This window comes from Osmerus eperlanus, chromosome 16 (assembly GCF_963692335.1).
Source record: "Osmerus eperlanus chromosome 16, fOsmEpe2.1, whole genome shotgun sequence".
NCBI lineage: Eukaryota > Metazoa > Chordata > Actinopteri > Osmeriformes > Osmeridae > Osmerus > Osmerus eperlanus.
In genome coordinates this window covers 3657438-3679998 of record NC_085033.1, presented here as the reverse complement: position 1 = coordinate 3679998, position 22561 = coordinate 3657438, and the positions used below count along the sequence as shown (strand labels likewise).

The window sequence follows — 22561 nt, the reverse complement described above, 5'->3', positions numbered from 1 at the left end:
GCTCAGACATAAATCTCTCTGTCTCGAAAATCTTTTTTTTCTGCTTGCGGCATTACTCATGGGTCATATTCACTTAAATACACTAAACATTGTGACAGGTTACTTAGGAATTGTGCACACGGGTAGGTATGGTTCAAAAGGACACTGGAAACATTGCTGAAATCCCTGTCTGCTTGTTATACAGAGTCAACATGGCCTCTCAGGAGGGATAAATGCTTTGTTGGACTGGTCTTTTTTTAAAGGCAAGAGTTAAAGGAACATTTCCTTCCAAATGTAAAAGCTGTGACATTTGTTTGTCACACTAACCCAATCCTCAGTGAATATGTTCAATTTGTGAGCAACTCAAACATGCATGTTCTGTCAACTTAACCATTCATTTTATCTGCCCTACCTGAGATGATAACTCTGACCATGTCTATATCATCAGAATATCGACATAAGGTGAAATATACCAAAGTGAAGTCTGTATTATCAGAGCAATTTATTTGATAGATTTAAATAAGATCATTTAAAACAGAAATAAAACATCCAAAAATACAAATACCCCCAAACATAATAGGAAAACAATTCTAGCAATAAACATGATACTTCAAAAATAAATAAGTCCAGAAAAAAAAACTAAAGGCGCTGTTTCAAATGAAGAATCTTGTGAAAAGCCTTGTATGCCAGTTTCACAATGACCTAGTAACTCATCAGATTCCCCTGGAGTGAACATTCCCCAGAGTGCACTGGAATTTGTCTGGCCCTAAAATGGATCCATCTAGGCGCCATTCACACCCATATCGGAGAAGAAGGAAGTAGAGGGTACGTGTCCAATGGTTGCCCAGTCACAGTTCTACCAGAGGTTACAACGTTTCGTAGACCGTCAAAGTAGTGTCCACTTTAGGAGGGCAGGAAATTAATAGAAAAGTATTCACTTTTTGTGAGTTTTATCATGACTTGGAACCTGTTTTTGATGGGGAGTGATTAGAGATGTTTTATATATTAGTGTTAATGGTAAGGACTTCAAATCCTGTGTATATTTATTCTCTGTACCTAACCTTTTGTCAAAATGCATGAACCGAAAATGAAATGTACATGAAAAAATCTAATGTCAAAATGTACCTGTGTACTTTAGCATTTAGATTTTCTTTTGTTATATTCCATCATCTAATGCCTGTTTGCATTACCATAATAGTAAGTTAAGTAGTCTCAGTTGCAACCGGAATATATTTAAGTCTTATTTTTCGGTTTTGTATTGTAACAAAAATAAACTTCAACACAGTTACTATGGTGGCCATTTTGTTAAAACAGTATATGTTGCTGATAAATTTTGCCTTCTCACTTTCACATCCCTATAACATCAACATCCATAAATTTCATAGTACCATAAAGTCGACAGTGTCTTCATTACAAAATGTAAAATCTGTAGGAGTAGAAATTTGCTAATTCAGTAAATAATCAAACAACAATTGAATGGCGTAGGATGCCATGCTTATTGATACCCTGTTTAAAACCATATAGTTTCAGTCAGACTGTAAGAGCTCTCAGTGAAAACTGTGTGCAGATTCAAAATTACTTTTCACTCCAGAAGAAAAGCTCTTAATTAGAAAAGAAGACATGAAGAAATGTTGTTTTACTTCTAATCTATATCCATATTTTTATTAACAATCATAGTCATCTTTTCAACAATGGAAGATTAATAAATACTTTCTCTTGATTCATGAAGGTTGTCTTGGTACTTGTCTAGCTTGATTCCAGTTGCAAAAAGGAAAAATAATCAAAATGTCCTTCGAGGATAGACAGCGCTTAATAAAACACTGGTTGACATCCAATTAGCTTTTTCTTCAGAGAGGGAATCCACAACATTATGTACACATTTCTTCATTTATGAAAAAACATTTGATCCTTCTCCATGGCCGAGACAGATAGAGAGCTGTACAGTGTACAGCCGGTCTTGAAAGCATCCACTGAAGACCAACAAGGACCAACTGGTCTTGTCTTAAATGTTTCACTTTGTCTTAAGGCACTTCACCCCCCCCACCCCCACCCCCCACACACACATCTCCCTGGAAATCCATCCCAAATATTCCAAGGCTGTTTCAGACTTGCAGGTTGGCAAAAGCCTGTGTCTCTCTGTCCAACTCTCCCCACAAATGGCCACCGAGTCCTTCTCCCTCCCCTCTGCAGGATGTCCGGAGAGAGAGAGATAGAGAGAGGCTGGTGCGATGGGTCTTGTCCCTCAGCTCCAGAGACTCAGGCCAAGGCCGCAGAGCACCAGGTCTCCCCTCGCACGGAGCTAGCCACGTCTGCGGGCTGGGTCAGGCCTACGCTGGTGTACAGGCTGTCCTGGCCTGGGTACCTCACTGCTGATCCCCCAGAGACTGAGCCCTCTCCTGAGCCTGACAGGACAGAGGAGTTGACCTGCAACATGGAAGAGTCATTACAGGATTAATGTACATCACTGATAATACCTCTGCTAAGACAGGCATGACATATTATATACGTTTATCACTGTCATGTTTACATATCAATAATTTTGGTTATTATTCAGTTTTTATCAATCAATAAGTAAATTCAAACCATATAGTATTGAAAGGATGCAGAGTGGCTTACTGAACTTCAACAGAAAGGGAGTTTTGTTTTTTTACAAAACTGTATCTAATGTCAGTGAGTCGAATTCCCATATTATGTGAAATTTTCCATAAGAATTGTGTACAATCCTAATAATTCCCTGTCATACATGATAGGCCTACAATGATAAAAGGACATTTGACAACTTTGTCACATTGAATTATACATTACATTTTTAATTGTGTGTGCTGTATCTGACTTTCTGGAAATTCACAAATGATTCAAATAAAAGTAGGCTAATTAAATTGAGTTCATCCTCTTACCCCTGTTACAGACACCTGCGTGGATGGAGAGCTGTTCTTCGAGCAATCTTCTGAATTAGAAGAAGACGTAGACGTCGGAGTCATGGGAATTGAATTATTATTTCCTGTTTTGAAATAAAAATACAATGATAAGAACCAACAAATACCGTGCAATAAAATTAGGCAATTACAATCCAGCATATTCCTCGAGACTTGAAACTGTAATCATTTACCAGAAGATCCTTTGGATTTGTTCAATGTTTTTGGTTTTCTTTTCCTTGTCTGAATTCCCTCTTTTTTCATGGCGAGAGGCCGAGGAACCTGCAAAATGTATCGAACAAATGATTAGATTATTTTTCATTTTATGAAATTAAATGAATACCAAACTATCCAAAGACTAGATTTAGCCTATCAAAACGTTCAATCGGATATTGCCCCGCAAATTTGCTACTAAAAATATATTCAAAGGTTCTAAAAATAAAATATAAAAATGTTTATCAAGGAAGCATAATCAAGAAGACATCAAAACGTGTAGTGACTTACGCCATGTAGTTTTGTGTAGAGTCCACATGCATTACACACCGGCTCCCCCTCCGCATTTCTGCGCCACAAGGTGGTTGTACTGGTCTGGCAATTAGCACAGGAGAGGCCGATACGTCTGGATGATGACTGGGAAAGGCAATACATAAGCAATGATAAATTCCACAATGGGGCGATGATTAATCAGTGGCATGTGCTTAGGCCCTACTAGAGAGATGCAGCAGGTCTACGTGACTAATGAATTTTTTGGCTGTTACCCAAGCACATAGCCTAATAAATCATTTGGCCCGAAGTGCGTGCTTATACACTATGGTTATAGCTTGATTATCTACATTCATTTTCAAACAATAATCGTATGGTCGTATTATGTATAGCCTTCCATTTAAAAAGTTATTTTAAGGTCGCAGAACAGTAGGCCTATGGCATTATTGAGTTTTGGCTGAAAGTGCTCAAAATGAAAGACGCCCGTATGTCTGAAAATCGCCTCTCTTCAATGTAGCTCTATGGATATTTGTTGACCCCATAATGATATAATAAAGAGGCTGACCGCGATACATTATGTGTGGCAGCCTAAGAAACCTTGCTAAGGAGCATTGGCCCAGTTCTGAGAATTATAACGATTATTTAGGGTGTTGAGATCATTGGCGATAACCTTAAGCCATTGTTTTAAATTAATAGACAGGAAATTGAGTGTCAAAGTAGTCTCTTGAGCGTATATGCTTACCATCCGTTTCTGTGGCTTAATTAATGGCCGGCTGAGTCCATTCATTTTGCTGTACAGGCCACATGCGTTGCAGAGAAAGTGGCCCGTGCCATCGCGCCTCCAAAGCGGCGTGGAGATGGATCCACAGTTGACACATTCTCTGCTTTCTCCCATGTCATCGAGAATATCTGCATGGAGAAATGGGTACATTAAATAACTAACTTCGTGACGTATGTCACATAGGCCTGCCTCTGTCATTCATGTAATGTAATTATATAATTCTACATTAAATGGAATAAAAGCCTAATAAATAAATATCCGAAATTGTTATTATTGTTGTTGTTTCTATAATGTTTCTATAATGTTCTCTTTGTGTTATTTTATTGCTTGCAATTACACAGTAGCCTACTGCACTCAAATAAAGAAATAAATTAGACCGCAGCAGTGTTTTGCCAGTTGCTTACCTCCGTTAGGCCCTCGAATAGTCAGAGGTGCACCCCTGCTTTGCAAAGTGTGCAGCATGGTGTTATCAAAGTGGCCTCCGGGCCATGGCGTGGACAACTGGGAAATCTGCGGTCCGACATAAGAGTATGGGTTGGTGTAGGATCCACTGAGAGGTCGCGGGAGGCCGTACTGATCTCTGCTGGCCACGTTCAGCGGGTTGCTGTAGCCGTTGTCCCTGGGTGCCCCGTTATTCATAGGCGGGCTTGGAGGATAGTGGAAACGGTTTGAGGTGTGGGGGCTCCCGGTGTTGTAGGAGGGGCTCTCCGGAGTAGACTGTGACCATACCGAGTGGTTGGTAACGGCATGGCTAGGCTGAGACGACCCGCTAGGCTGCAGATAAGGGAGGCTAGGGATCATGGGGCCCACCCGGGAGCTGGGTACATACACTGGAGAGTTGGGGTTGGAGTGCATATAACTACCAGAGGGGGAATCATATCCAGTCTGGCTCTGGGCGGCCGCGATGGCGAGTGTTTGATACATGTCGCTGGGGTCGACGAGTAAACCCCCCTTGTTCGCTCCACTGGAGATGATGAGCTTATTACCCTGGTCTAAATCCGTGAACAGGGTTATGTCCTCCGAAGTGGGCAGGGTGTTGTTATGGTGTCCGAAGTGAACGTAGGAGTGTAAAGATCTGCCCTCGACGCGTCGGTGTCCCAATGCGTCAAGCTCCGTTGGTGGTGGTGACCTCAGCTCATCCGAGGCGTGACTGTCCCGCCTGTCGCCGTGTAAGTAGCTTTGTTCAGCCGGTGACCCTGGGCTGCTGGACACTTCTCGCTTGACCATGGACCAGCTGTTTTCGCCCAGGTCCATCCAGGATCACTTTCCATACACCAAGGGGCTGAAAATTATGAATGCGTAGTCTACGCTGCGAATAACAAAGAAAACGTCATTTAGTAAAGGTCAACTGCCCTGTGATTAACTCGCAGAAAACATAAAAAAAAAAAACAGAAAACATCGATCGTACAAGATAGCCTTTTCATAGGCTATTCAATAATAAATACCACTGTCATCTGGATATAATTTGACAAAAGTGTCCCAATTCAACAATTTGATCAAATATTTAAGAGGCAATTCAAATCCAATCACGATTTTCATGGCTTACCCCCGTGTGAAACAATTTTAAATTGAAACACATATTTGTCATATTTTCTCTCTTATTTTTTATAAAGACAACGCTTTAAAGGTTTAGGCTGAGTATAGACTATCGGTGTCTGTATAAAGTAATACGAAGAGTGCTGTTGACTTCAGACTGAAAATAAACCACAACCTTTCTGAATTAATCCACATGAAATGTTATCAAAGCGCGTTCTTAACTAGGGGAGCGGAATTCATCCGTGTCACAGCCCTGTCCTCCCTCTTGCGATAGCCTCATCATAATTACAAAAAAACCACACACCGTTACAGATAGGAAACAAAACGCAATATGTCTTCGAAGCAAAGAGATAACTGCTTGATAAGACTCATAACAGATAAGAGCAGAGTAAGAGTGACAAAACAATATTCGAAGTGATTTAGATTCCCCGGCAAAGGACCACCGAACCCAGATGCTTCCCCTGATGTTTTCCGAAAAAGACAGAAATGTTCACATTGGAAAAAATTCACAACGTACCAACTAGTTCTGTGCCATCGGTTGCTCCTAAGAAGTTTCCAATAGTGCGTCGTTGCTGGTCTCTGAAAAGATAGGAATGAAAGCGTTACTGCGCTCGTGAGGTATAAGAGAGGAGGCGCTTCTTGTGGCTGCAGTTACAAACTGTATGGGCGTTCTCTGATTGGATTACTGGGGAAGAGTGCTAGATGCTAGACTTCAATCAGGCTTGATCATGTCTAAAATCACTGTAAACAGTAAATGCAATCACGTTTCAAAGTAAAAGCTCATCGCTCACAGAAGTAGCCTACAGTCATAATTACAGAAGCAATGTTATGCTTACACGTGGTTTCATTTACAATTCATAGTGAATTTAAGATACTGACAACTGAATTGCTCGGGGACATTGCATATGCACACAAAGTTTGAGGGATATAGGCCTAGGCCAAGAACAACCAAAAAAAGAAGCATATATTCCTGTATTCCCAATACTAACAGAAAGAGGCAGCAAGTCGAAGGATAAGAATAGGTAAAGGGAAATCTTAAAATAGAATGGGATTCTCGTTGAAATCCTTTTAAATTCGCTTTTTTTCAAAATACCGTGTTTGAATGATAGGCCTTCCAGTCTTATTTTTTTTATCCTGACAATTTGCATCATTAACATTTAAAACGAATACAACAAAATACATAATGACAAGTAGCCTATACTATAGCCTACTAATCAAATGATCATCCAAAGTTCAGACCGGAGGCTAAATTTTTTCGGTCATGTTTTGTGTAACCCATTTTTGGGTATGTGCCATGTGTAAAGCAGGCCGTCAACTAATTAGTTTATTTAAGTCAGACGCCCTTGTTTGGGATTAATGGTTTCAGCACCATCGAAGCACAAACTCTCAGCACGCATCTGCTGCTCTGAAAGGATTTTCTTTGAACTGAATGATTCATTCAGATGCAATATACATTGGTCAGTGAAGTGATCAAAAGTAAAGAGGTGTCAATTGAGTCATTCATCAGTCTTCGGTCGTCTGTGCAGGAGTTAATAGTCACTCGTTCATCAGACGGAGAAGCGGACTGTTGGTAATCTATTCGCGTCTATTTACATTTGGTCTGGATCGCACATTGGATATGCGTTTCAAAAACACTGGGCTTCATTTTGTAGCATAAAAATAAATATGCCTCCAGTGCATGTCAGAGACAGGAGTCAACCAATTATCTATTCATGGGCTGACTCTTCTTGTTAAAGTAGGTTCAAACAAAGGACATTATTTTTCTACTTTTGATTTTACTATGAACAGTGTCCCAAATTCCTTAGACAATGTGCACAGTTTATCTGGTAGTGGTCATCGTTATTTACCCATCACTAATCACTGCATTCCTCTCACTTGTGGATTCTTGCGAAAGAATGTCCTTTGCTTTACGCTTAGACACATATTTTTATATAATCCATAGTTCTAGGTTTAGGTTTTTGTGCACGCCTCCTCGTGCGTAAAGGTTGCGTTTATTTTCGTTGTTCTGATGCAATATTGGCTGCATTACACAAAACAGAAAGTCAAGAAAATGTGGACTTCATTTTGAGTAAGGGTAAACATGCGCTACTGTCTGCGTTGGATATCAGGGAGGCTGGCGGTTGTCAGGGAGGTGCGAGAATACAAAATCCTGGTTTTACTGTCTCTCATTCCGCGACTTGACGAATTAGGTGTTTTCACCCGACTGCCATGAAGTGTGTCTCTCTGACAGTAACTTGTGACGAATCACTTTGTGGAAAGTGGCAAGACGCCGTGCAGTCTCAGCCTCCCTATCTTCACATTACACAGGGCCAGCCAGCAATAGCAGAATCAACAAAAATGTAATATATATTTAGCCTATGCGCTTTAATCCTAAAACGACGTAAAGCCTACCAATTTACCACCTTCACCCCTGTAGTAAAACTGTGTATGGAGCAATATTTATGAAGCATAAGGCTCTGAGTGCACATTTCTGCATGAACTAGGTCTTACGGTCCAAATCTTTTTTGGGGGTCAGAACGATAGCCTATAACAACAACGACAGTAGCCTTTTTATTATTATTTTAATTATTCAAATCGTTTTTGTTAAATCAATATTATTACTCTTTGTATTATCATTATTAAGATACCATTAATTGCTAATAAAAACCTGTGTTATGTATTGCATCGCAATATTGACAGTGTAGCATATGGGATTTATTTTGAGATAACTTATTGATTTTAAGATGACCATCTCCCTCAGTCATCCGAATCGTTTGTTTCTTTCATTGCATAATAGCCAAACCTCTTCAGGTGACATTGCCTTATGTACCGACTTGATAATGATTATCACCAACACTCACACTTTGTTGTAGCTTTCTGTAACCTCCTGAGAGCCTGTTTGAGATTATTAAGCAGGACCAGAGCTGATACGTTAGAAGTAACCAGTTATTCAGATAGCCTAGGCCTATCCTAGTAGCCTGCCCGGTGTTCATAGAAAATGCCAAAAGCTATGAGATCATTATAGTTTCGTTTTAGATGCGAAGCATATTACGCATTCTGAAAATTATTTGGCTCTTTTCTCTGGCAAATTTCAACATTGAGTCCAACTGGCAAATATAGCAAGCCTGAGCGTGCCAATGCCTTATTGGGAAAAGTAAACGGCAATGCTTAATCTAGGCCCCCAATGAAAGCAAGTGACATTTAATGAAGATTATATTGTCTATAATGAATATTAAACATTTTAAAAGGCCCAATCACCAAAAAGTCTGTAGCCTATAGTTTGTCAATGTTGATGTCAACAAAACTGCGAATTAGGCTAATATTAGGATTCAACGACAAAATAGTTTTTGATTAATGGGTGAAGAAACCACAACGTTGTAAAACACTTGTAGTTTATGTTGCATCACAAATATTTATTTTATATCTTGGTTTAAAACAAAATTATTAATTCTTTGCACATTTAACTAAGTGTGCAAATTTGGGCTATAATTAGCCAGCACCTTTCACAGTAGACTAATGGTCTACGCTTATTGTTACTATTGATAGTATCATTTATATAATGAAACAATAATAACAATAATAAGAAAAACAATAATCGTTATTATTTCATTATTACTATCCTTTTATTGTAAGAATCAACGTTTTAGTCGTTTCTTTTATTATTTGGCTATAATCAGGCTATCAGGCAATAGGCCCTACGTAAAATAAGGCATAAGATATTATCAGAAAGCCTAAATGTATTCTCAATATTTTACCCCTTCTCATAGGTTAATTAGGGCCTCTGCTGTTTTCATTTAGAATATTCCACAAAAGACCGTTAAGGACGGGGTGTGTTGTTATCTGAAAACAATGCACAACTCCTGTGTTAAATAGCCGAAGTTGAAATAGGCTAGGATTGTTAGAAATGGTTCACTGACAGGTATTCTCGTCCTGTTTAATGGAAATTTGCACATATGTATTTGATTCATATTTTTAAATAGTGCGTTCGGTAAATAGCCTACAAGATTGGAATGAATTAGGTTAACATTTTCGAAGTTTTACCACCAGAAAACATGCATGTTTTGATTAGGCCTAAATTGTAGAAAATTCTCGTGACATTAACTCATGGTTTGTTCACACCCTTATAAACGGATATCGACAGCATGTGTTCTGTAAATATGTAAACACTAACTAAATACAATGCTTTCTTTTTTTTGGTCCTCTGATGAAATCTGTGAATCTCTTTCGAAATGAAATGGCCCTGACCACAATGTCATCATGGTAGGTTAGTAGCCTATCGTTCTTTTGAGAATTATTCTTGAAGCACACTGTCCTACCCCCGGGTTCAGTCTATGATGATATTAATTGAAAACAAAAAATAGGAAAAGCGTTGCAATTGCGCTTCTTGGTTTCCGAACATAACTACCCTTAAAAAGTGAAAATCGTCTTGTCATTATGTTTGGCCTCTGATTTTGTGTCATTCCGGCATTTGACCAAATCTCTCCCATGGTTTTGTTGATCTAATAACTTAAGTGTTATGGAACTTTCTGATAAGTTTTATGTTTAAGTTATGTATTTTGCCTTCCAACGGCGACACCATGTAGGGACGACAGTACAAGCTTTTGTGGTACGGTGGTGGAGCGTCACACTCACGGGTGGCTGTTTGAAATGGTAGATGATTAAACGGGGCGGGCAGGTGTAAAAGCAACCTTTGTCATTTGGACAGCATGAACCGTCCTTGCTTCCAGGGCTCGCCCACAACGGAACCCCTTCACCTGCCCAATTATGACTGTGTGGAAGTGTGGGAGAGGCTGAGAAAAAGGCTGGAGAGCTGAGTCCTGCCTGGTTGGCTAACAACATCGACTGAAACGACTGCTCAGCCACACCCTGTCTGGGTCATGTGTTGAACCACTGTTAGTGACAAACGCATTCCTCTTAATATGAATGCTGCAAAAAATAGAATGGGAGTGTAAGCTTAGTTGCTGTTTATGGTTGTGAGGGATTGGTGTCACTTAGCAAACTCATAAAAAGCATGCACATAAAACATAATGTGGTCCAGTACTGGGAAACATGTCCAACCCTTCGATTGAGCAAGAGAAGTCTCTGTCCTCATCACTGTGATGTCATATGATGATGACATAGAAACATTTGACCTCGGCCCCATAGACTGACACCCCCAGTTGAGCGTATTCGGGCTGTCAGAGGACTCTGAAAGGTTCAGGTCCAGACCATGTCTCTTCATATCTCCACGGCCCAGCCCAAGATCCGGTTGAGCCTCCACGATCGACGGCTCACCCCTATGGTCGCTCAGCCCCTCTACGGCCCGCGTCAGAGACCCCCACCTCTCCCAAAGAGATGGGCCCTGCTTCGAGATAAGCGCCCCCATCCATCACTTATGTGACTCAAGCGTTTAAAAAGCCATTAGACAACTCCGCAAGATGAGGTCGAGGCATATAATTCAACGCTCTGACCAGTGAGCACGGTATGAAACCGTTGGACTGTGGAAAACCTGGGCTCGTCTGCCGTGCAGCACTAGCTGTAGCTTTCAGAGAGGGTGTTTTTGTTTCCATGCTACAACTGCATCGGCCCCTATCCTGTTGAACTGTGTTTTGTCTTAGGAGAAGGTCAGATTGCCAGTACACTTTGTGACTTTCCCTGAATCAGCTGTTTGGAGCGCCAGTGAGAGGCAGCAGCCTTGGCAGTGGTGACGTCATAGATAGGACAGCAGAGACAGTAGTAGTGTGGGTGTGGGGCACAGGCCTGGCAGGAGGGAGGAGAGGCCTAGCAGACCGACAGAGAAGCAGCTGCGAGCCCTTGTTGTACCCGGGCCAACTGAAGCCCAAGGTCTGGAGGTTGGAGTCAGACTGTTTTGGTGAATCTCAGTCCCTAAGAGTAAATTGCAGAAGTCTGTTAAACATAGTTGTTCATTAAAGCGGAACATAAATCCTGCCACATGCTGGCATTTGAAACAATGTGTTATTATGCAGAATTTTTCAAAACCTTCCAAAAACTCGCGAGGAAAACCAAGCACTCTGTGTATTTTCTTGAAATGCAGTTCTTTTTTTCGAGTAGAAAATGTTTCTGTGGCTTTTGAATCTGTTGAACAAACAAGCGCCCTCAGACTCTGATAACATCTCAGCGCTGGAAGAGTCTTGAGCTCCACCATCTACAGGACCTGACCCACGCCATGTGGCAAGGCCTCCACTTGTCCTTCCATGACCATATGACCTTGCCTCGTCTGCACCATGCACACACACACACACACACGCACGCATACACACACACACACACACGCATGCACACACACACACACACACACACACACACACACACACACACACACACACACACACACACACACACACACACACACACACAGACATGCACACACCCCTTTCTACACACTTAAAACACTCAGTCAGACTCTGGGTTTTCTGTTGCGCTCCACTTTACTTTCACAGTTGCCAGACAATGAAAACATTGAGAGCAGTTTCTATGGTGTGACCGAGGCTTTTGTTTGACTAAAAAACATATGCATTCTACATGCTCCAATTATGGTTTTATCAGATCCCCGTCAAACAGACCAATCATGCGCCCGCCTTTGTGCTGTGTACGGTACCATGCAGCGCCGTAGCCGACCTCTCACTGTGTTTGTCCCGACTGTTTACTCATGGTGGGAGTATTATATTAGAGCCTGGTCCCTTCTGCAAAAAAGACATGACTACGTTGAAAAACAATGTGTCACTCCCTTCCTCTTCACTGTAAATGATTGGTTTAAAATGGAGTCCTTCCCTTTCATAATGTCATATTGAAATGAAACCTGTGGAGAGCGGCCCTTACTCCGGTGGTTTCCATGGAACGTGTCAGGCTTGTCTTTGTAGGGGGCACTGCCAGGCCTCAGCCTGGGAGCTGGGAAACTGGGAGGCCATATCTGGAGGATCAGCGGCACGTACTGTAACTTCACTTTGTGACTTGGTCTGTGCACCTCAACAAAGAAAAAAGGAAGTAAAAAAAATGAGAGATGTTAGTCTCCACTGGCCCATGATTTGAGTTTCTCCCTTCCGCCCAGTGTCTTTGTAGCATATCGCCAGAATTTATTTAAAAAAGATATACTGTATATATGCAGTATATACATATGCATATATATTTTGATTGGGGCCCCTTTAAAACTGGAAATGTGTAAAGGATTGCCAGGATCCAAATTTCCTGTCAAGGTTTTATTTATTAAAAGTTGACATGAATCAACAGTTTTAGCTGTTTGTTTTAAATAAGAAGGCTTTCATCAAGAGTAGGCAATGGGGAATTTTTAAACACAAGATAAAACGTTAAAAAAAGATAAAGAGTTAAATCCAGTTACGCACGATAGAAAATGCTCATTTCATTGGTTCATCAGAAATCAATTAACCTGTAAAAGGTTTCTCTTCTCTGATTTAGCCTTTTACCTTTAGTACCCCCCTACCCCCCACACCCACAACCACACACACACACACATCCAGGGGTCATTGTGTGAGCTTTGTTTTGATAGAGCCAGGCCTGCAGTCTGAAGGTGCTGGCTCAACTGAGGCCATTGTTTACAGAGCAGAAGAACACAGGCTACCTCAGCTCTGAGATGTCGAGGCGCTGGGGATGAGTAGGGCTGTCTAGGCCCCCACCAGGCTCCACAGCCCAGCATGGGACCAGATCAGCATGCTGTGATAATGCTGACGACCTGGAGAAAGAGCGCTGCAGTCGTCTCTGGGATCTCTGAAGAGGTACACTGTGACACACATCATGTGACCTGAGCTGTCCACAAATGAGATAAGCTTTGTCTCCATTCTTATCCAGCGCGAGATGCTTTGACCAACACCACAGTGAACTGTATGTTCAAAATAATGACCTTAAATGAGATAATACACTGCTACTGTCAAAAGTGGCTATCAGCGCAGCCAGCAGAGAAAAACAGGTAGAGATGTTTCTCTCAACTGTCGACCCCTGTGAGGACACCAAACGCTGCCATGAATAATTGACCGCCTTCCAATTGTGGAGAAACCTCACCCAATTGTTCCAAGATGTTGACTAGGAAAACAAGGAGGAACATTCTCTCATGTCACCCACTTCAAAGCTACATCACCCAGGAACAATTGGTGAAGATGTCATGACGGTAGTTCTGTGTACATGGTAGTGTTTGCCTCCACCTCTCTGGAGTGTACCAACACTGGTATTCAAGATAGGCAAGATTCACCTTCACCAAGCACCTAGGAAGACCAATTTAGTAGCCCCCCCAAATTATTTTAAGGAGACAAGCCAATATAGGGGTAATAACTCCTTCATCCTCATAGTAGCAAAATGATTGACAAAGGCTTAATTGATGCTTTCAGCCATGAAACTAAAAACATTTGTTTCCCAATTTGTCACGCAATGTAGTCTTATCAGTTTAAACAATAAATGTATTCAATTTTCTAATATTATCTGATTGAGCTGGAAACACCCCTTAATATTCAGTGACATTTTGAGTTTGGCAAGGTCTTGCTGTACCCACAGAAACCAAAGTACTGATCACACAAATGATTCCTTGTCCTAAGCACACTGTTAGCTCCATTCTTGTGTCATATATGAACGCTTCCTCGGGGAACATTAGACTTTTGCCCTCAAGGAAAGTACTAGAAGCACTAAATGTCAGTCAGGACTTCCTACACTTTGTACAAGTCATCTCCATGCCACAGCTTTTTATGGTCGACAGGATAAAGGTCACACTGAAGGTCGTTTAGAATATCCAGAGAGGGGCTACAGGGATGGAGTGATGGGAAGGGAGTCCACGGGTGACAGAATGAAGCCACAGGGACGAGCAGGGGGTGCGGCAGTTATGACAGGTGGCTCCTGAACACTTGTGGCACCTTGGCTGACAATCCACACGGAGATGACACAAACAGACACAGATATAGACACACACACACACAAACACACACAGGTCAGGACACATGGATATCTCACACGCAGGTCAGCGAGAGTCTCAAGAACAAGGGCCGTCAATCAGTAACATGGTTATATGGCTGTGTTAATAGTTAACATGGCCCCTAGACATGTGCCCCTGGCCCAAACACCTGCAGCCCTTTTTACAGGTCTAATCCCCCACGGCATAAACAAATACTCTGTTCTTATTGGGTACATTCACACTGTGCTGTCTGGTTTTGGTTTTGGTATACTGAATACTGGGATGAATGTCCAGGATCTGAGAGTTAAATTCTGCCTCTTGCCCAGCTATGCAGACAGCCAGAGGTTAGAAGCTCCAATTGCTGTGTGTGCCGGCCCTATTAGTCTTCCAGGGTCATAGGAAGAGGAGTGTGGGCTATCTACACTCCGCCCCCCCCACCACAACACACACACACACGCACACACACACACTCCCCCGTACGGCCTTGTGGCTCCACTGAGACAGAGCACAATCCTTGATAGACACCTTCACTAGATCCCAGAGAAGAAGTAGAACTGCTCCCTCTCACACACACCCTCTTAGTCCTCCCAGCACACGTACACACAAGCATGCGCACGCGCACACCCACACACACACTCCTCCCTCCCTCCCTCCCTCCCTCCCTCCCTCCCTCCCTCCCTCCCTCCCTCCCTCCCTCCCTCCCTCCCTCCCTCCCTCCCTCCCTCCCTCCCTCCCTCCCTCCCTCCCTCCTGGCTTGATAAATCCAGCCAGTCAGAATCCAAACTCAGGTCAGGATAACCCCATGGTGCCCCACAGGCTCCATCTCCTGCAGTGACCTCCCTCACCCCCCTGCCAAGCTGCCCTCCTGCCCCATCATACACACCTCTCTCTCTCTCCACTCCCCATCCCCCTCACACACAACCTCAGTCAACAGCCACAGTCGGTATATATGGTTCGACTGGCTTATGTAAAGAGTCATTTTAACCAGTACTGTTAGCGAATATTAAAACACATCTCTTTGACCAAACATGGTTTTGCTTTGTTTGATATGTGAAAATAATGACCCACATCAACATTTGATTCTGGAAAATAGTTTTAGTCAATGTTTAATGTTTAAGTTTTTACTTACAATTATTATAATTTTTATTACAGTCCATCTGACGCCAAACAGAATTGACAGAGCTCCAAAGTCCAATCGCTTGATTTGAATGTAAGTGCAACCTTAAGAGAATGCTACAACAGTGTTTCCAACCAGGCAGATGACTGTGTGTGCACAATGCAAACAGACCCTTGCACCAACAAGACTAAGTTGGAGCACTCTGCCGCATGAAATATCTGGGCTAATGTCTGTTTCTCCTGCTAAATGGTTTTTTGATAAGGGAATATCTGGAGATAAGTGTTGTCACCATCCTATCTGAGAAACCGGAAGCCAGCTCGATAAATCTCTGCTGTAATCTAAGCTGTGCCTGTGGGTTTTTTGGCTTTAAAAACACAGTCTACTGTTATAATCAAACACTCAGATAACCATTGCATTTATGATGCCAGAGTGGGTATCACTACTTTTCCTGCATTAGGATATGTTTGGATTTGTTGACTCTCTCAGCTGATAGTTCTTCCCTATTGCTGTGTTGAATAGCTTAGCTTGCAGTCTACACACTATAGCACTCAAACGGTTAACACACTGTCTCCATTTCTCCGACTGGGTGAAAAGGTGACAAACAAGCCTCACCACGATCCTTTTCAAGGTTAGAGATGTTGAATAAGGCCTTGTATCAGGCACTGAGGAAGCCTTCAAGATGGCCGCCCGTGGAAAGCACCACCCTAGTGGGAGTACCAGTGATTTATGGAGGGTCCGGAACAGGGCATGGCCACTCCACCTCACCTGGAGGAACCAGGAGGCCATGGCTCACGGACCAGACAGCGGCTGTTCTCCTCCCAGCGCTTCAGAGATGGCTGAGGTGTAGGGGTGTGAGGGGGTGGAAGGACAGAGTTCTGCTCACACAGAGAGGACCTTTACATCAGCAAGGCCGTCCCTCTGAGCTGGACGCAAACAGTGAAGCGCTCTCTTGTCCCCCGCTCACCGCCCGGGAGGTCAGAGTAAAGTAAACTGGGTCTGTCACACGGCGACCTCCAGCAGAGAGCCGTCTGTGAACCTCGAGAAGGGTGGGGGAGTGGGGGGGGGGGGAGAAGAAGGAGGGGTAATGGATTCTTTCCCCCCTCCCCTCCACAACTACTCTCCACCCTGACCACCCCCGACTCCCTCACTCCAACTATTCGACAGCCCTCTGCTTCTCTCTATCTCCCCACTCCTCCCCCTCCCCTCCTCCCCAGGCCCTGCTCTCTGTCCCGCCATATATCCGCGTGGCGTCTCCTCGGAGGAGACAGCCTATCAGGGCCTCACGTCATCCGTCTCCGGGGGGGGCCTGACTGGCAGGTCGACCCCGGGAGGATAACGGTGGGCCTCTATCAGAGGGGGATGCCTTCGCTAAGTGGATGCTCCTCTCATCCTACCACCCATCCAGGTTTAGCTCTGGACTTTAGTCTCACAGAGGGCCCAGCGGCAGCACTGAAGCTATCTGTCTGGAAGACCCTTGTTTGATTTCCTGTAAGGTCACCATTGACGGTTTATCAGACACTGACAGATACCTTGGATTAGCTCCCATCTGAAAGCAGCTGGGTGTAGACCAGTGAGAGAGAGAGAGATACCAAACTTACACTCTGTGCTGCCCCCTTTCCCCCTCAGCACCCCCCTCACACTACACCCCAGAACATTTAGCCAGTGTCAGACGACCTCACAAGGGTGGAAAAATCTTTATGAACACATGCAGGTCTTTCATGTGTTATCTAGACCATGGTGTTGTTCCGCTGTACCCAGATGCCATATTCCCAGGCCATGGGGCAAGACCTTAGCTTCATCCAACCATGTTTACATGCGTTTTAGTCAAGTTTAACTCGGAAGGCTACTGTGGTTCTAATCGAAATGCTCTGAGCTGTCCAGTGTGAGGCCCACAAGCAACAGAGTAGGATTCTAAGCCAACGAGTTTCCTTATTAACTCAAACGATTTCATTTTCAGCGGAAAACCTCCACATTGGTTGAATGTGACCTCTTCATTGTCCAACAATGACTCTATTATGACTCAGATCTACAGAAGGTTGTTTGAAGGCTTTCTGTGTCCTCTGCCTGCCAGCTTCCCTCTTTGACCTTGCACCATCTGCATGTAGCAACGGCAGCTAACCATATTTTAAAGAGCAGGGTTTTTTTTTTTTTTTTCTCCAGGTGGAGGAATCTCAGGCCCTTGTTACCACTTGCTGACTAGAACCCCGAGCTCTGGGATATTTGTGCATCATGTATTGATTTGGGGTACAACCCTTGGCTGTAAAAGAGAGATAAAGAAGTGAAACATTAACTTTCTGTTTCCAGGGGTCACTCTCTGCTGCTTCTCACATCGGCCCGATTGGAAAAAAGTATTCTCTGCTGGACTCTGGAATATTGATTTTTTGCTTGCTGTCTCTCTCTCTCTCTCAACAAAAAACCCTTTGCAGTCAGTATTTCTCTGCTCAGATAGTGCTGTAGCATTCCAGTCTACTCCCTTCAAGGTTACTGTGTGGTGGAGGGGAGCACCTGCCAGATGCCCTCTTGCTTTGCCCCCCACAGAACATGTCTTTGTAGCACATGCCTTCTCCACTGCCTCTTGCTGAATTATGGATTTAGGTTTTTGCTAAAAACACAAAAGGGCCTTATTTAGTCCTTCCCATCTTAAACTTCACTATAGAGCATATGGAAACAAACGGACAATCAAACTACCTATCAGTACATTCTAAGTTTGTTTAAAGTAAAGAAAATAACTGTGGAGAAATCTCTCTCTCATTGCCTGAAGGTTCTACATTATGTATTTGATATGTTGATTGTTGGTTTGACAGTTACGTGTGGCGGTTGGCACTTCTTGATTAAGCACGTCTAGTCTATTGTTCTACATGTGGACCTAACTTGGGCTGTGGAGATAGAGCACAGGTGTGTGGGAAGGCTACTATTCCCTGTTCTGGCGCAACAGGCTAATATTGGTCTTGTGAGAGCATGGCTGCATATTTGTGTTTTATTTATTTTATTGTATTAGGGAAAGAAATATGCAATTGTTCCCATATTTTTTGTAATGGTACTACTATGCCAGTAGTTTTTGTTAAATGTTTTGTTAGATAAAAAATATACAGTACTGTGCCAAAGTATTTTTTAATGTAATGTTTTTAAGCAAAGCAAAAATGCTTTAAGACATAATTAAATTAAGACTAAACAACCTCTCAACCTTGCACTTTTATACTGGTGCAGCACTGTACTTTTGTACAGTGCTGTACATTTTAACATTTACTGTAGTAATTTAGGATAATTTATAGGTGGAGGTGCCTTAAATATCAGGTAAATTCCATGCCTGTCATATATTTAATAAAGTAATAGATATTAAAAAAGAATATTTTTTTAATAAAGAATTTAAAATAAAAAAACATGAATCCTTTTCATAAAAGGAAGTTCCAATGTCTCTTTAAATTAAATATAATACATTTTGTTTATTGCATGAATATATATTTTATATATATAATTTATAAGCAAATTGCAATTTCTTCAATGACCCTAAACAAAATAATTACATTGTAGCTCCAAAGTGAAAAATTGTTTTTCTAATAGAATTTACTGCAGCACTAAGAAGTCTCTTCAAACTTAACACCAAAAGCACTTGGGACTTTACTACCCAGGCAAAGGTTGCACTTCCACAGTTTTATAGAATTATTAAGTAAGCAATTATGATAACCCACTGTTTTAAAGATAATAGAATGATAAGGTTCTGCCAAAGGCACACTGTAGTTTGCCCTATCGCTGGTCCTCCAATCTGTGTCCTACACAGAGGCCACCCCATCCTTCTTTTTCATTGAGTGTTTGTTTTTATTTCTGTTAAGCATGAAATCTACAATTTGCATTATAAAAACAGTACGGCCGCAAATTGTAATGACCTTGCTTGGCTAGTGGCATTTTATCAAAGCTCATAAACCTTGAATGACTATATATTGATAAAGACTGTTTAAAGTGTCATCTGAACGATAACATTTGCACTGTAAATGAGTCCCACAGGCTCCAGCCTTCTAGCTTTAATCATGCTCAGGTGATAAGCTTGGTGCCGAGTGGACCACAGCCCTCCTGGCATCAATAGGTCAAAGGTCACTGATATTCTGTGGGGTCAGTTCTGAATAGAGCCTGGTTACATCTGATTATGTCTGAGGATCTTCCATTTCAGCACACACTGTTATCCTGTTAATGCCCCATGACTCCCCATGGAAAACACAACGAGTAGCACACAGTTTTGTTGTCTATATCCATGATGACAATAAGGAATAAAAAGAATAACCTAAACTAGAAAAAGAGTATCCATAGATATAGTAAATTAAATGAAGTAAAAATATATATTGCAACTGTTACACAAATGGGGAGAAAATATGATGCTTGTAAAATCCCTTAATTTACTCACATTTATGATTTCCTATTCCACAAAAAATTATAACAACCAACCAATAATAAACACTGTATAATATAACAATGTTTTACCAAACAATAACATGTTATCAATTGTAAATAAACAATTCCATTCAATAACTTAGAGACCCTATAGTTGGTCTATAAGTTCTTGAGTCAAGTCATTAAGAAATCCATGCATTAAGCTACAGTAGGGGCAGTAAAATGTGCAGGTTTTCATTTGTGCAACACATGGGTATCCCAGGCAGAATGGTCTTGTTTGTCTCCATATGTAGTTTCCACACCGGTTTAAAAGAGGGAGTGAGGGCTGACACTTTGCCCTGATCAATATCAATAAAGCAATCAGTGTGTCATAGGCCTTAATGTATAGAGGTGGGGTCTGAGGGAGAATATAGCATTTTATGACTTTACTGTGGAGGTGAAGCACACAAACACACCACACACACATATGCACGCATGTACATAACTCACACACACACTCGTGCAACCCAAGCACGCACTCTCACACACAGTCTCCGGTCAGGTACCTAGGTACCAGGCAAAGAAGTCCCCAGGCCAGACAGCCACGGTGCACTTTGCCCAGGCCAGTCATAAAGAGCTGCCATAAATCTGGCTCTACCTCTGTACTAGCTGACATGTGAGAGGACCTTCAGACTGAGAGGGATCAATGCCTCCAACACAGCAGACCTGAGTGAAACAAACACACGCATAAACAGTTATGAAAATACATGACCTTTTTCTTATCTGGGGGACGTGACCCAACATCCAAAGTAGAGGTGTCAATTCTTCCAACAGGGAAGGCTGAATCGAAGGGGGAAAAAATGACTGTTTTTAATGAAGCTTTGTAGAAAATGCTGGGAAAAAAACAAGCCATGAATATTTCACCATCAGCAAAGGTTATGTAGCCAGCTGACCTGGCCAGCTGACTTTTGAGCTGTGGTTTTGCTCTTCATAGATTTATTGCAGGGCAGAATTGCAGAATTTGAGAAAAAACAATCATGTCGCCTGGTGAGACAACCTGGCCATTGGGTATACTGCCACCTTGTGATGGGTTTCCAAAGTTGCACCAACTGTTCACATCCCAGGACGGTCACTTCAAAAGTCAAAACAACAGAAGAAAAGAAATAGAACAAACTGCAGTTTCTGAAAAGGGAAATGCTAGTAGGTAGAGATATTTAAATCAGAGCTCCTGACTGAGCCTCGTGAAAGCGTATGGCCCAGTTTAGACTCCGTATCTGCCTTTCGAACCACAGCCGCAGGGCATGCCAGAGGAGGGCTGGGGAGCACTCCCTCCGAGTTTGCTCACTGTGTGAGCAGATGGTGATGATGGTGCTCTGATCTCCCTCGCTAATCACAGAGCAGGGGGCGGTGGGAAGAGGTTCGTGTGTGTGTTGGGGGGGGTCCTCCCCGTGCTGCGGCCCCCCTGGTGAAACGTTCGTCTCCATCCAGCCTCCCAGTCAGGCCAGCGCTGCCGTCACTCACACCCAGCATATGACCTGCTGGCTTAGCTTTCCCCCGTGAGGGAGGGGGGGTGGTTAATGAACCCTGCTGCCCTCTCCTCAAACACAGGCTCCCCCAACCCTAGCCTCCCCCAAGCCCCCTGGCTTCTTCCTGAGACCCATCCTCAGCCCAAGCCTCCATGCAGCCCTCTGCCCCAACTCAGGCCTCAGCTCCCACCCCACCCCCCGCCCCCAGGACTCCCCGGCAGGCGGGGGGAGATAGCACTGTCTCCAGAACCCCCATCAGCAGGGCTCCAGACAGGCAGCGTGATGGACGAGGGGGGTCTATCTGCAGATCACCCATACCTTCCACTGGATCAGTCCCAGAGTCTCTACGACTCACCAGACCATCGCTGAACAAAGAACCCGGACCGTTTGTCTTCAGCACACACGTTATTATGACAACTTTTCCCATCGTCTCGTACCTCCTCGCTCCCTGCTCCTTAGCAGCGTTTATGTCCTTGCATTTCAAAAGCATTTGAAGGAATGTTGGGGAGGAGGGGAAAATACAAAAGACATTATCAGTAGAAACACAAGTGTTTGGGAGGGCTGTCCTACACTTTATTGTCAAGTATTTGGACCAGTGCTGTGTGTCAGGATAGCGTCTAGGGAGCATAAAAGTGATCCTACCGTGCTGAAGGTGGACCTGACAGACAGGACCGGCAGCAGTGGAGCGTGTAAACATGACACTGAAGGCTTCATTCCCAGGCCCGGCATCTGACAGCTTGATAAATGCTATATTATCAGAAGCTGCAGTGTGTGAGTGAAGCCCGCAGATGCTCAGGTTATGAATGGGCCGGGCCAGCCAGCCAGAACGTCAACGGGCCCCTGGGTTATGATTGTCTGGGAGGCTGGGGAGATGGAGGAGGGATGGGGGATGGGGTTGCTGGATGTACCCATGCTGTCACGTCGCCTGCTGTGGGCAGAGGCATCGCTCCCATATGGGCGAGGAGCGTTAGCATTAGCATGCCTCTGATTAGC

The 22561-nt window shown here is 43.1% G+C and overlaps 1 protein-coding gene across 3 annotated transcripts; it reads right to left on the bottom strand.

Moving 5' to 3' along the window:
* Positions 1-466: 466 nt before the first annotated feature.
* gata6 (GATA binding protein 6) lies at positions 467-6349 on the bottom strand. Of its 3 annotated transcripts, none has more exons than XM_062481455.1 (7): positions 6212-6349; positions 4563-5467; positions 4120-4286; positions 3399-3524; positions 3089-3176; positions 2877-2980; positions 467-2403 (listed from the first exon to the last, which is right to left on the bottom strand). In XM_062481455.1, exons 2-7 carry the CDS (start codon positions 5410-5412, stop codon positions 2236-2238), a joined length of 1503 nt encoding a protein of 500 aa, XP_062337439.1. In that variant the 5' UTR covers positions 5413-5467; positions 6212-6349; the 3' UTR covers positions 467-2235. The 3 variants fall into 3 exon arrangements, with proteins under 3 accessions (XP_062337439.1, XP_062337440.1, XP_062337438.1); XM_062481456.1 differs by having other exon boundaries at positions 4563-5462; positions 6212-6296; XM_062481454.1 differs by lacking the exon at positions 6212-6349 and adding an exon at positions 5705-5838.
* Positions 6350-22561: the final 16212 nt, after the last annotated feature.